Raw genomic sequence first — 15307 nt, 5'->3', positions numbered from 1 at the left:
GCAACTTGGGAGTTCTTGTCTTGGCTCTTCCACTAACCAGCTGTGTGACCTTGTGTGACCATCACCCTATGTCTCTGGGATTCTATTTCCTCAAGTGTAAAATAAGGGGCTATGCTAGATGATTTGACATGTCATTCAGCTTTAATGTGTGGTTTGTGGTGTACCATATATAGAGTTTTTTAAATGTTAGTGGTCAGATTAGTTTGCCATCAATACCACAGCACTTTGGGAAATGCTGCCATGTCTGGGTACATGGGTAATCAACTGGAGGAAGGAAAATGGTAAACAGCAAGAGAGTCACTTCCGTCTTTCATAATTAAATAATTCCCACCTCTTAGCTCTTCAACCCTATCCTACAACATATTCCCCCCAACAGATTTATGCATTTTAATCACTTTATATATTTAGATTTCCAAATCTAGCACTTATAGTGTCCCTCTGGTACTTTAACTGCAATTAGAATATTTTGCTACCAGGTAAGAAATAATATTTTCTATATACCCTTAAAAACCTGAACTGAGCAAGGTAAACTCTTCCATCTAGTTATCCTTTTCAAAAACAGAACTATTTATTTAAGCAGGAAAGGATAATAATATTTAAAAAAACATATACAAATGACAAATGGGCAAAGTAAGATTTAAAGCGACACTGAATTTTAACTATTATGTTTTTGAACCCTGAGTCTCTTTCTTCTTAACGGCTTCAAACCCTTGGCTCTCTCTTCTCAGCTGCTTGATTTGCTGCTGTTAATATCCAAGTTTGTTTGTAGCTTGGAGCCAAAATCCTCATCCAGTGACCTCCTTTACAATTATAGCAATGAATTCCCTAGAAAGTCTCTGACTGCCATAAGATATCTTGCATACTCCTTTAACTTTCAAGTCCCTCCTGTTAGCTAAAAGGAAGACTCCTTTTTTTTTTTTTTTGGCTAGGCAATGGGGTTGACTTGCCCAGGGTCACACAGCTAGTAAGTGTCAAGGGTCTGAGGCCGGATTTGAACTAAGGTCCTCCTGACTCTGGGACTAGTGCTCCATCCATTGTTTCATCTAGCTGCCCCCAAAACTCCTATTCTTGACCTGATTCTGACTAATAGGGAGAAGCAGGTTGCTCAAGTAAAGGCACTTTGGGGGCGGAGGGACAAATGGTCATTATATCTTAGAATTCATGATAGAGAAGAAAAGTGGGATATTGTGATGCATACTCAATTTGGGGAAAACTGACTTAAAGGGATTCAGAGAAAAGAAAGGTAGGATCCAATAACTTAAAATTCTGTAAAAGACAACAAAAGAGCGAAATTCTAAAGATAAAAATTATTCCAGTGAGGAGGGGAAAAGGAGAGCTGTTTATATTAGATTGATGTCACTCCATAGGAAGCTAATTGACCACTTCATATTTTAAAAAGACATAAACAGAAGATGGATACAAAAATGAGTAATAGAGGATAAATACAAAAGGTTACCCTGGTTTTGTAAGCATAGCTATGAGAAGAGTGAAAAACCCAGAATGAGCTGAGGCAGCTGCTGCTTGGACAACCAAAAGGATTTTTTTTTTTTAAGCTGAGGTGGGAGCAACAGGGAGAGCAAAGAAAGGATAAGAATGTAGGATAATTGTTTGAGGTTGATGGGAATTATATAGATAGGTGCATATACTAAACTTTTATTTGACTTCTGTTTTCTCTTCTGTGGGTAATTATTATATGGGGAAGGAAGAGCAAATATGATCAAAAGGGAGTAGAAATCTAATTATCCTTAATGAGTTCAAGTCTCCAGGCTCAGTTGCACTCAAACTACATCTAAGGGTCCTGAAACTGGCAGATGTAATTGTGAGTAGCTACTGTTGATCTATGAAAGGTCAAGAATAATGGGAGAGATACCATAGTACTGGCAAAGGGCAAAAGATGTCCTGATTTTCAAGATGGAAGAAAGTAGATTCTACAAGTGATAAATATCTGTTAAATAAAGCTGTTAAATATCACTTCCAGTTTTGACAAAATTATTTGACTAATATTAAAGTGATGGTTTGTGTGCACTTATAAAGGAAAAGAGTGATCAAGAGCCAGCATGGCTTTATTAAGAATAGAATTTAACAGACTAAGTTTCTTTACTGTTTTTTCCCTCCTTTTTAAAAGGGTGATTAAATTAGGATAGTGCTGGTGATAAAGTTTTCTGAATTTCAGGGGGAGGAAATCGACAAATTGTCTCATGAGTTCATTGTGTTTCAGATGGAGAACTGTGGGCTAGATGATAGTATTTTTAGATAAACTCAAATTTGGTAGAATGATTAAATTCAAAAGGTAGTAATTAATGGGTAAACATGGGAAAAAGGATCCCAGGGATCTGTCTTTGGCCCTGTGCTATTTAATATGTTTTATCAATGACTTAAATGATGGCATAGCTGTCTACTAGTCAAATTTGTAGAGATATTTTTGTTGTTCCTTTGTTCTCAAGGAGGACTGATGACATTACGAAGGTGATGCCTTGCCTTGACTTGCCTGTGAATTGATTTAAGTGAGGCAGAGCTTCACACAGTTGTCAGCCTCACTCTGTCCTCCAGAGTCACTGAAGTCCAGTGGCAAGACAAAATATGAAGCTGGAAGGGATGGCTAGAAATATTGGGCCAAATTGAACTATATGAACTTTAACAGAGATAAATGTAAAATTGTACCCTGGGATTCATCTAATCACCTTAATATAGCTATAGCCTAGAATGTGTGAAAAAGATCTGAGGGTTTTAGTGGACTATCAGTTCACAATGAACCAACAGTGTAATGTGGCACAAAAAGGTGGTATTCAGAATGAAGGACATGAGAATATATTCTGTTCTCATCAGACTACATCTGGATTACTTTGTTCCATTCTGAGCTTCACACTTTTGAAAAGACCTTGATAAAGTGGAGTGTGTCTAGAGGTAAGGAATGTGAGGTAGAAGGTGAAAGGCCTGGAAACAATTCAATTTCAACTGAACAATAAAATTTGATTCAACAAATATTTATTAATCTCCCATGGTGTGTGGGGAGATTGTGTTTGGGACTGGGGATACAAAGAGGAAAAACAGAATAGTCTCTACCCTCAGGGAGCTTATTTTCTACCAGAAGGATTTAGCAGGCACACAAGAATATAAATCTAAGTATTTACAAAGTAATATGGGGGTAATTTCAAGTGTGAGAGAGGACTAATGGCGGAGGTGATAAGTCAGGGAAGGCCCTTGTTGAAGGTGGCACCTGAGTCTGCTTTCAAGGAAGGTTTAGGGATTCTCTGAAGTGGGGGGGGAGGAAGGGATGCTTTTCAGACATGAGGGACCAATTGTGCAAAGGCATGAAGGCCAGAGATGGAATGCTGCATATGGGCAATAGCTAGCTAACTAGAGATGATGACTGAAACTATGGAAACAGATGAGCACACCAAAGGAGAGAGTGCACGGAAAGAAAAGAAAACCTATGACAGAGCCTTGGGAGATTCCCATATTCATTGTATGGGAGGAAGAGGAGGAAAAGGACATTGAGAAGGAGCCCTCCAAAACCAGGCCTGTTTACCTTTAGGAAGGAAGACTTACAGATGGACGTGAAAGCTGTCTTCACATACTTCAGGATTGTCAAATGAAAAAGGATTAGACTTGTTCTGCCCAGACCCAGAGGACAGAACAAGGGGCAACTAATGGAAGTTGCTTAGAATTAAGTTCTGATTTAATGTAAGGAAAAACTCACTAATTAGAGTTATATGAAACCAGAATGGGTTTCCACATGGGCTTATCAGCAATAGAGGTTTTTTGTTTTTTTGGTTTTTGTTCTTGTTTTTTAGTGGAAACTAGGTGACTCAGAATGGGGGTTGAAGGGATTCTTGGTCAAGTACTAGTTGGATGAGATTACAGGTTCTTCATATGGGGTCTGTGAACTTAAACATTTTTTAAAAATAATTTCATTATAATTGGTTTCCTTTGTAATCCTATGTGTTTTATTTATGCATTTAACGACATTATTCTGAGAAGGAGACCACAAGCTTCACCACACTGCCAAAGGGGTCCGTGACACAAAAACAGAGTTTCTAGACTAGATAAAATCTGAGGTCCCTTTTAATGCTAAGATTCAGTGAATTTGTGGCTCCTTGTCTCAGGTAGAATGAGGTCGTGGGAAGGGGAACTGCTACTTTCTGAATGCTATGTAGTTAATAATGCCTACTTTATTATGTAAAATAAAAAAATACACCCAGAATTTGGCAAAAAATACTATTTAAAACAGTAAGCATTACTTCACTAATACTTACTGAATTCAATTGAATTTGTAAAGCCTTAGCTCAAAAAACAGAAAAATCAGAAAGGCAACCAAATTCATTCTGTTTCCTTTTTTTTGTAGGTATATGCTTATGTCACCACTGAAGACCAAACAGGAGCTACTTTTCTCATCAAGAAAATTCAATAATCAAGTTTATTGATCAATGTCCAATTTACATGTTTGCTATTAATTTAACTGTACAGATATTTATGGAGTAGCTATTGTGGCCAAGGCATTAGGTGGGGAGGGCAACAAAGATGAGTAAAAAAAATGGTCTTTTAAAATCATTGGTCCTTATTGGTCCTTAATGGTCTTTGAATTTCACTTAGCCAAAGAAAACGATTTGTTAAACATAGGGATGGCAGCCTGGTGATGTAATGAACTTAGAATGAGGAAGACCTGAGTTCATATCTGGCCTCAGACACTAGCTAGTTGTGTGACCCTGGGCAAGTCACTTAACCTCTGTCTGCCTTATTTTTCTTATCTGTAAAAGGGGGATAATATAGCATTTACCTCCCTGGGCTGTTGTGAGGAACAAGTGAGACAATGTTTGTAAAGCTCTTTTCAAACCTTACAGCATTATATAAATGCCAGTGATTATTATAAGAAAGTCACACGCTCTTACTTAAGCTAGTGCAATTGCTGCCTGAACAAGGATCCCCTTTACAGTATCCTCATGTTTGTATGACATATCATACCCATAACAAAGAGCTTCAGCCTATGGTTCTGCTTTCTTTTGAGTAGCCATGACTGGAAGGATAGAGGAAAGATTACCCCTGCTCCACTCAAATCTAGGGAAACAGTGGCCACACCAGAAGGCCTAGCACTTAGATGGCAAGTGGAGAGAGACATTCTTCAAGGAAAGAATCTGAAAGTCTGCTAAAGTATAGGAAAATTACTACTTTTATGTCAATTATAATGCAAAGTTAATCACTCTATATTGCCCGGGCTGCTACTACTTTTATTTTTTATTTTTTATTTGTTAAATAATATGTCTGGTAGTATTACTTGCAATTGCAAAAGCAACCCTAGTATTAAATAGTTGGGAAATGACCTAGAAGCAACTTTAGAGTTCAGTAGATGGCTAAATGGCTGAATAAATTATTAGAATGTAGCTGACTTTAAAGTAAGAAAATACTATAATGCAATCAGGAATGATAAGGCATCAAGAATACAAGAAATGTGGAAAAAATATTAAAACGTGAAGAAAGCTGCACCAGAAGAACAGTGAGCACACCCACTATGATTATATAAAAGGAAAAATGTATCTTATATTCAAATATGGGAGTGACTAGAACAAAGACAATGGAAAAGGAAGGAAATAGGACAGAACCACTGATAGGTTGTTATGGATACTTATTTATGGAAATTTTTTTAAAAAAATATATCTACTTATAAATGTATTGCCACTTGGTTTTATTGTTTAAAGTTCATAACAAATTATTTCTTAAAATAACATAATTCCAGTGGCCTTTCAACCCTGCCAAATGGATCTGTTATTGCAGGGCATGTGGTTTGCCCTTCTCTGATGCTCCAGGGCTATGCAGACAGAAAAACTGTGAACTCTAGTCATCTCCCCTCAAAATAAAAGGCTTAAAATAAGAACTTGGGCATGATTAGGTATGGGACTTCTCAGTCTAAAAGAAAATTTTTTTTTTTTTCACAAAATGAATAGTGGATGGGATTTGTGGTATTATAAGTAGGACAATTTACTAGTAAGTATCCCTTTGACGTTTTCTATTCAACTGCCTGTCAACAGCATGCAATTGGAACTGAGAGTATGTCTTTAGATATTACATACAAAAAAAAAGTTCTCTGGGTTAGAGTCTCTTACCACGAAGAGTAAAGTATTTGTCAGAAGTGAAAATATACTAGATGATAATATATTATCAATCTGTCTATCTATATCTAAACCTTTCTTTAGTGAATCTCAATTAAACCCTATGGTACTCTTGGAAGGTAGCTTATCATAATAATAGTTAATGTTCATAGAATGCTTTATAGCTTACAAAGCATTTTACATTTATTAACTCACTTGTCTTTACAACAGCTCTGTGAGGTAGATATTAGACACACTATTTCTATTTTATAGAAAATGTATTAAAGCCCACAGAGGTGAGCTGATTTATTCATGGTCATAGAGCTATTGCATAGCAGAGCCAGGACTAGAATCCAGGGTCTTTGACTCTAAATAAAGCATTGTTTACTCTTTACTGCCCCTCTTAAAAACTTCTCCAGTCATTTTCAAGGCAAGAAAATAAAAGCCTTTTCATCTTCTGCTTTTTTTGCATTCTTTACCAAGACAAAATAATATAGGCTGCCTTTCGTATGATTATTATACTGGAAGGAGAAAAATCCTTCCAAATCAGGGACAAGTTTTTCTGTTGAAGGACCTATGATCATCAATCCATGTTTTCAGGCTGAATGAATTAATCACATTGAGCTTCAATTACAATTACTAATTGATTGAAGCTGGCTAATATTTAGCTCAATCCAATTCAATAAGCACTTGCTAAGGACCAGTGTTCCAGGCACTATGCTTGGCTACAAAGACAAAAGCCAACCTGGCAGCAGTTATGCAATGGGATAGATCCAACTGCCCTGCTAATTTATATCTGCTAACAGATTCATTAAAAAGGTTTTTTTGTTTTGTTTTATTTTGCTAAAAATTTCAGTTTCATGGTACACAGGGAAAGGCATAATGCATAGATCACAAGTTGGACCCTCAGAATCTAGAACCAAATTCACCTGAGATAAAGCTTCTTCCCAGCTGAGCAACTGGTTAGACCAAAAGTTGGATTTCAATAAACTAATTAAGGAAGGAGAATACCTAGGCAGTACTGAGCCACTGAAGTTGGTTGGATCCAAATGTCATTGTTTTGGCTTGTTCCATTTGACCTAGAGACTCCTTTTTTTTTTTTTGGTTCCATTTTACCTTACTTGAAATAACTAGAGATGTCATGTGATAGGAAAAATATTGACTGTGGAGCCAGAACTGGGTTTTAGTCTTAGTTCTGACACTGGTTGTGAAACTTTCAGAGGTCATGTAATTTTCCTAAGCCTCAGCTTCCTTATATGAAAAAAAAAAGAGGATAACAGTATTTGCACTACTTAGCTCATCCTGTTATTCTAGGGAAATTACTTTGTATATTTTGAAGCCTGATATTAATATAATAATTATTATTCTACTGGGAACCCCATATGATTATGATATAGACAAATCACTGAAACAACCGAAGCATTTTATGGTATAGAACAGATGCCAGTTGCCTCAGTCTGGAGTGATTTACTTAAATAAACTAGATCCTGACAATTGCTACAGCAGAATATATGAATTTATGCTATTTCCTGCAAACTATTCCTAAAAAAGGGACAAAGTAGATATTGGTCATCCACCAGCAGGTTTCCTTGTTTTCAGGTAAATTTATATATTTTACAATGGGTTATCTGGGCAGTGGTATAAGACATATTCCTCCCGTACCTGGGTCCGAAGCTACATAATTACTTTTTTTTTGTGAAATTACACAGAACTTTTTAAAGCTCTGACTATAGAACACTGGCAATAGAAGTGTCAGCAAAACCACAATTTATACACTTGTTGGTTGCTTTTTCTTCGGTGACTCTTAGTCTACAGTAAAACATACCAAATTGGCTCAAATATATGTCCTGAACTTGTCTTCCCCCGACCCCAGCCCTGCCCCAATCTGATTTATTAAGATTTTACAAAGTACTTTCCTCACAAGGATCTATGAAGTTGTGAGTTAGGTAATGCAAGTATTATTACCCCCATTTTACAGAAAAGAAACTGAAGCTCAGAAAAGTTAAGTGATTTACCTACGTGCATATAGGTGAGATAGACCTGAGTCTAAACAGTATTCTTTTTCATTGTATACCTTATAGTTTGATCCTATTAATGAGGACTCATTTCAGGGGTGCAGCCAAAACTTCTCAGGATGGAGACATATTTGTTATAGAACTTCTTCATCCCCTACTTTACTCCAATTAGCTTTTGGATTTTCCATCTATTGTTTTGGTGGGTGGTTTGAGAGTTTAGGAAATTTTTTTCTGGGTAATGAATACGATTCATGTGGGAGGTAGAGAAAGGAGATGAAGTAACTTGATACTTACAATAAACTTGTAAATAGCTTGTCTACAGCTCTGCTTTGTTCAGTTCTCCTTTTTTCCTTCCACCCTCCCTCCTTTTTCCTTAGCCCTTTATCCTAGGGGGAATGGAACTTCCATGTAAATGCAGTTTGGTGGTTTATTCTTTTTGGGTTTGGTTTTATTAGAATTCCTCATTCTGTTATTTTTCTGCATCACATAATCTCTCTCTCTCTCTCTCTCTCTCTCTCTCTCTCTCTCTCTCTCTCTCTCTCTCTCTCTCTCTCTCTCCCTCCCCTCCCCCCCCCCCAGCACCATTCTACTAGCTTTTATCTTCCCCCAGTAGCCTTTATAATGGCAGACAAAAGCCCTATCTTTTTTTTATGAGTTGTTTTTCCAAGAGTGATCATGACTTGTGTTCATCCATCCACACTCTCCTGCTCATTCTACAGGCTGTGGCCATGGGGCAGTGGGAAACTAGTGGGCCATTCCAGTCAGGACTGAACTCATGACCTTGATCTTATTAGCAGCATGTTCTAATAAGCTGATCTAATTAGTGAAGATTGATTACATCAAGTCTTTGTGAGCAAAGTGGCATGATAGTTTTCTTAGAGTACTGTATGTATGGTTAAGTAAGACTATGTCTACACAATGTGTGAAGAGTCCAGTGATTATGTAATAATCAGTGTGAACCATCAGTCCAGAAAATTTAACCACCTCCTCCTCCCAAACTTCCCTCCCACCCCAAATCTGTTTCTGAGGAAAAAGAGTAGGCTATAAAAAGAAAACAGTCCTTTCCTCCAGAACAGATCATTGGGTCTCAAGTAACTGAAGAGTTGCCTCAGTTCCATACCTCACTTTGTGTGGATAAAACCTTAAAATATAACCAGTTTGAAACAGCCCATGGTGTGTTTGGACGTCTTTTAACATAGAAATTCTGATTCCACTGGATAGGCAATGCTCTACTAAAAGAAATTTAAGCCTGTCAGGTTAATTACACAATATTAGGTACAAAAACGAACAGTGCAACACAAAACATAGCTACATCATTATTTGCAGTAAATGTTAACTCTAAATAAGTGCAACCTGTCCATAAATGATTGCTATAAACTCATTAAAAATAAAATTTGATGGATAAAGATGAAAAAAAAATTCTCATTGAGAATTTTTTTTTCAAAGTATCAGCACTCATTTAGAGTTTGGGATTTGTGAAAGAAAGCTTTAAAAGGAGCAAACCTGATTGGCTGTGGCTGTTGTGGCGAAGGGGACACTTGTTGCAGGAGTTGTTGCTGCAGAGACAGTGGCGGACGTAGCGCTGTGCATCATGGGTACTTTCAGGAGGGGAACCATGGAAGCAATGAACAGTAGGGTGTAGCATTATGGTGATAGAAGTGGTATTTTGGCATGGTGAATATCAGAGCAGCAAGCCATCATGGGTTAAACCAGCAGATGGCATGCAACCACAATGCAAAGCAAGGAAGCATGGGAGAGAAATAAAAAAGGGAAAATAGCTTATTACAAGTACAATTAAAGGAAGTTTTAAAACATAATCAGTGATTCCCAGAAAATCCAAAGCTTGGTTGTCATACTAAAAATTTTATTTCTAAGTATGATTTTTCCCCAAAATTGTCTCTCTCTAATCCATGTGGCTATAGAGTTCTTATGAATGTGAATAAAATTGTCAATAATACAGGAATCTAGAATTTATATTCTTTGATAGATTTATGAAAGACAAAATGTTTTAATTGTCAAATCAAAACGGGAAATGCTATTCCTTAAAATGATTTATGATTAGGTTGAAATTTTATTAGCATTGAATAATGCTGAGATTTTCAATTTGGCTCAAAATTAATATTTTTCATTAGCCCTGCTGTTCTGTTTCAATGCAAACTGCCATGGATTGTTGTTTATTTGTGTCCAAAAATTATAGCCTGAGTGCAAATAGTGATAAATTTGCTATGAAACGGTCAGATTTATTTTGGTACAATACCATTTTAGAACCATTTTTAATTGGAAATAATCAGTGGCACTTAAATTTAATCTTTGCTTGTTTTCATACAATAACACCAACTTTTAAAAAACAATCTACATTTAATATTAAATTATATTTTCTAAGGGGGAACTAAAGTTAATAAAAAGAATGATCACAGAAGACATAATAATGAGGGTGGCAACTTAAGCATTTTGTCTTATAAAACACTTCTGTTTGAAAACATATTGAAAAGAATTCTGGGAAACTCTGATAACTCTAACACACAGCAAAGAGGAAATAAAGGCACACCACTATGAAACTTTAAAACACCAATGAAATCAGCCTACTCTTTTTATAAAGTAAGCTACCCCCCTCCCCTTATGCTAGACCACATAAAATATACAAATAATCAAAATAGAAATCACTGAAAAGCAGATTGGAATTCATGGTTTTATGCTAGTGTAGAATGGTAGTTAGAGCAGGGGATGTCACATCCAAGCTGTAGTTTTCTTAGAAACAGAAACAAAAACAAAACCCTAAAAACCCTATGAGTTAACTCTAAAGTCAAATAAGTCTTCAGATCTAACCATTTTCTAAGGAATGTCTGAGATTTCCAAAATGAAGTTTGAAGCATGTGAAGGTATTATACAGAATATCAAAGACAAATAAAAAAGGTTGGAACCTACCAATACTGGTAGCGGGTGCCATGCACAAAACTGACCCTGCATGTCATGCAATGGGAGGTGGGAAAAGTGAATAAAGGGAAAGAAACAGGTTAGCTGTTTAGAGTTAACATTCAGAGTGAGATTCAAGCACAAACAGAAACAGCAGAGGTTAGTTTAACATGACCTTTGAAGATCATTCATAGTTTCCATCATTTATGAATATAAATGACATCATTTTGTGCAAAAATTAAAGCACACTGACTGATAGGCATTTCATAATTTTGACTTGTATCCCTGAAAATGCATTTAATAGTATCCTTTCCTACAAGACCTCAAAATAATTTGCAGACATTATCAAGTTATTCCCCTTAAAAGAAAACAGTAGTTATTTTGCAGATGAAAACTAAGTACAGAAAACTATCTAAGGTCACACACAGGGGGAGTCAATAGTGTGGATAGAAATAGAATTCATATTCCTAAATTCAGGTTAAATGTTCTACCCACTGTAGACTACATGGTCTTCATTACATTATAATGACTGGTTCTTTTGTCATTGAAAATATTCCAAGTTAGCAAGGTCATCAAGATTCCCAAATAAGAAGCCAATAAATGCAGACTTCTAATTCAGAAACTAAGGGGAAGGCTGCAGAGAAGCAAGTAGTATTGTCTATGGGTATTTATCTTGTCATTGGCCTACTCCTTATGTTGTTCACTTGAGCAAAGCCCAGCATAACTTAACTCGATTGCCACAGAAAGACACAAGGACCCCTTCTGACTTTGTCTTGCAATCATACTGGACTTTACCTTGCTTAGGTAGTTTATAAAACACTTTGGCTTTGACACCCTTCTTAAAAAGCAGGTGGTTAATTCCCCTGCCTCCATGGTGCCAGGAATAATTTTTTTCCTCCCTGGCTGCTGGCAATTCAGGCTAAGGCTTAAGGATAAAGGGAATTTTGCATTTCTGTTTGAAAGCCCATGAACATGGGAAGATGGAGCCTAGGAATCCTTTGGTGGGGGGAGGTGGGGGAGGAGGGAGGCAGAGTGTCAACGTCTAAATGTTCCTTATCGCCTGAGCTCAGCTCTTTGCCTGCTGTACTTACAGCAACGGTGATTTGATTTTGATTCTTGTTTCAGTTACAATCCGACTTCCTACTGAGCTACTTGCATTTTGGACCCAGCTTTGTATCAGAGACTGGGACTGAGTTGGGGGTCAGGGCTGGAATTGACAGTCACTGGGTCTGATGGGATAACCTTTAAGTGAGACCAATGATTTAGAAGGCTTCAGGAGAGTAGAAAGGACTAGGCGTTAGAACTTTAGCTCTGCCTTGTATCTTGAAGAGATCTGAAGGTTTTAATAGCTTGAAAGCCTAATATGAATTAACAGTGGGATCAGGAGGCCAAGAAAAGTGAATGTAACCTTAGTCTGCATTAAAAGAAACAGTTGAAGACTAGGGAGGTAAGAGTCTCACTGTACTCTACCTTGCTTAGATCAGGGTAGTATATTGATTACATCAGAGGTACTATATTCAGTTCCTGTTACCATACTTTATGAAGGGCTGGAGGCCATCCAGGGGAGGGCAAGCTGAATGGGGAAGGGCCGCAAGTTTATGTCTCATAAGGATCAGTTGAATCTATGGTGGATGCTTAGCCTAGGGCAGAGAAAATTTAGGAGTGAAAGAGGTGAGGTAGTGAGGGATTAGAATTATTCTGCTTACTCTGCAGAATTAGGAACAATGGGTCAAGATGGCAAAGAGGTGATTTTTAGAAGAGTTTCCTGACAAAAGATTCTCCAAAGTAAAACTGCCAGGTGGTAGTGGACTAACCTTCACTGACAATCTGCAAGTCAAAGCTAGATAAACCATTATTCAAAGGGATGCTTATTTAGGAATGGATTGCTTAGATGGCCGCTGAGGTCTCTTCCAACTCTGAGATTCTGGGAAATGTTCATTTGACCTGATAAGCTGTGTCTTGTGGACTTGGCCCTCAATAGCATGACATTGAAACAGCCACAATTTAAAGCTATCTTAACTATCTAAACAGGACCCATGAGGTGGCATTGTAGAGTGGAGAGACCACTGCATTTGGAGTCAGAAGACCTGGATCTGCTATAGTCTCAGTTTCTTCTGTAAATGAGAGAAGTGGAGTAGATGACATATGAGGTAATAACTAGCTTTGAGTCTACAATTTTATATAATTTCTTTGAAAAAATGTCTATGAATTTTGCACAAGGCTACATGGCTTCCATGTGGAAAACTATGTGAACCAAAATGTTTTTTTTTTTAAATCACATATCTACATAGTATTTAATGAAATGAAATGGGTAGGTGACCTCTTTTTTTGCCAACATGTTACACTGATATATTATATTCAGGAGAGGAAAAAAATGTTCAAAACATCTTTTGTGTGGATATTTTCACCAAAGGGGTTTGGCTATACAAGTGTAAGTTATCTGGATAACTATATTATTTATATAATATTTTATAAACTCAGTTTTTCCATCTGCAAAATGAGTGCAATGATATCTGCCACTGACTATAGCAAAATATATTGAGAAATAATGAGATAATGTCTGCAAAAACACTTTTGGCAATTCAGAATAAACCATCAGAGATGCCAAGACTTGTTATACTGTTATTTTTGTAGATGTGTATATATATTTTATCACTTTCCTAATAGAAAAAAAAGAATGATAACCACTGGGTTAAATTTAAAGAGGGAAAATTACCTACTATTAATATGCTGGGGGCACCAATGAGGACTGTGTCTGTTTTACATTAGCTTTTTACAGGAGTTCCCAATCTTGCAAGGTATTGATGGTGTCCACACCACTATTAGACAACATTGCTATATCTTGCGTGAAAGTTACCCTGTTTCAGTGGTGCTGATTTCAGTAACTCATCAAAAACTTTACTATGAATGACCTTATGATAAAGGATAACCTCTATATGGATATATGTTGCTCCTTTTTTCCTTTTATAAAATATTCTAAACATAAAAAAAAACTATAGGGAGAAAAAAAAACAAATTCTGCCAGTTTAAAGCAAAAAGACCATCATCCATCAAGCAGCAAAATAAAAAAAATGATTTAAAGTAATCATTTGAATTGTGTGATTTAAAACAACAATAATAACAATAATTTTATTATTATCATGGATTTTTGGAAATGTACTTTATACAAAGTTAAAGCAATATCTGAAACTAGCCAGAAGTAAAGTGAGCATAGTATTTCCTGAAATTGTCATGCAAAGGCAAAAGCGTTTTGCTCATTTCTTTTCAGATTAATTTTTTTTCAAACATATATGGAGAACATGTACAAGCATCATAAAACTTCAGGAAAAAAAAGTAGTATTTGAGATGAAGAACTCTTTCATGCATTGCATTTCACAAATGTTTCTATAAGTTTCTCTGCAAAGACTTACATTCTTGCATATTTTAAAAAAAATTACAATATGACTATCAATGAAAGCACTTCTGACACACCTTTGGCCACTCCAAATTTCACAGAAATATGTGGTTTACAATTAATCTCCCACAGTCAAAATGTACACAAAGCTTTCCTATACGAACGTGAGTGATTAATTCATCCAATAGAGGGCAACAGTACACAGCCCCAGCAACATTTTATGTTTCCTTAATTATTTAATATTCTTCCATAAACAAAAATCAAGAAATTGTACATGGCACATAGGAATGATATGTTTTCTTGACTGGAAAATATCTAAATGATTTCTAAGTGAAGTATTTTTAAATGAGAGATTTTTTTTCTATGATTAAATGAAACAGTTATTATGGAGGGATGTTAAATGTTAGTGTTAGAGGTGATAAAACGAATCACAAGTTATCTAAGTTCCATTGTTCAGCAGAGCTCTTGGGATTCATAGGCAATTGCAAGGTTTGAACTGGGTTTGATGAACTTTCCCACATTTTCTTGTTATTTTTGACCTGTTTTTCAGAATCACAGAATTTTAGAGTTAGAAGGAACCTTAGAGGTCATTTTGTCCAACCCACTTGTTTTCCAAATAAGAAACCTGAGAGGTGTGGCAGAAGTGAGATGACTGGCTCCTGGTGAACCCCGAGAGTTAGTGGCAGAGCCAAGAACAAAACCCAGGTTTGTCTCTCTTTCTGTTATACCATGTTGTTGCCCAAACTTATCATAGTCAGGGGACTGGTGGTGGAAATCTCATCAACCTAACATTAGGAGATGCCTGTGGAAATCCTGAAATATCTGATTATCTCAGAGAACCTTGTGCTAAGCCTAACTTGGAATAATGCGATTGAATTACATTAGCCATAGTGACTAATAAT

General features: G+C 36.5%; 1 protein-coding gene across 9 annotated transcripts in view; it reads right to left on the bottom strand.

Annotated features, from left to right (window-relative positions):
• The window catches only part of MBNL2 (muscleblind like splicing regulator 2), a 188326-nt gene that overhangs the window by 19720 nt on the left and 153299 nt on the right, over positions 1–15307 (bottom strand). For 3 of the 9 annotated variants that reach the window (XM_020963990.2, XM_020963996.2, XM_020963991.2), the window contains one exon: positions 11024–11059. The exons of 2 other annotated variants lie outside the window; for them this stretch is intronic. In XM_020963990.2, coding sequence (XP_020819649.1) covers positions 11024–11059 — 36 coding nt within the window. Of the gene's footprint in view, positions 1–9601; positions 9697–11023; positions 11060–15307 lie in introns of all 9 variants that reach the window. 4 more of the 9 variants (XM_020963992.2, XM_020963997.2, XM_020963995.2 and 1 more) reach the window with 2 other exon arrangements.

The sequence above is a fragment of the Phascolarctos cinereus genome, unplaced genomic scaffold (genome assembly GCF_003287225.1).
Source record: "Phascolarctos cinereus isolate Bilbo 61053 unplaced genomic scaffold, phaCin_HiC Scaffold_7;HRSCAF=346, whole genome shotgun sequence".
Taxonomy (NCBI): domain Eukaryota; kingdom Metazoa; phylum Chordata; class Mammalia; order Diprotodontia; family Phascolarctidae; genus Phascolarctos; species Phascolarctos cinereus.
The sequence above is the reverse complement of the archived record's forward strand: the minus strand, read 5'-3'. Positions and strand labels throughout refer to the sequence as shown.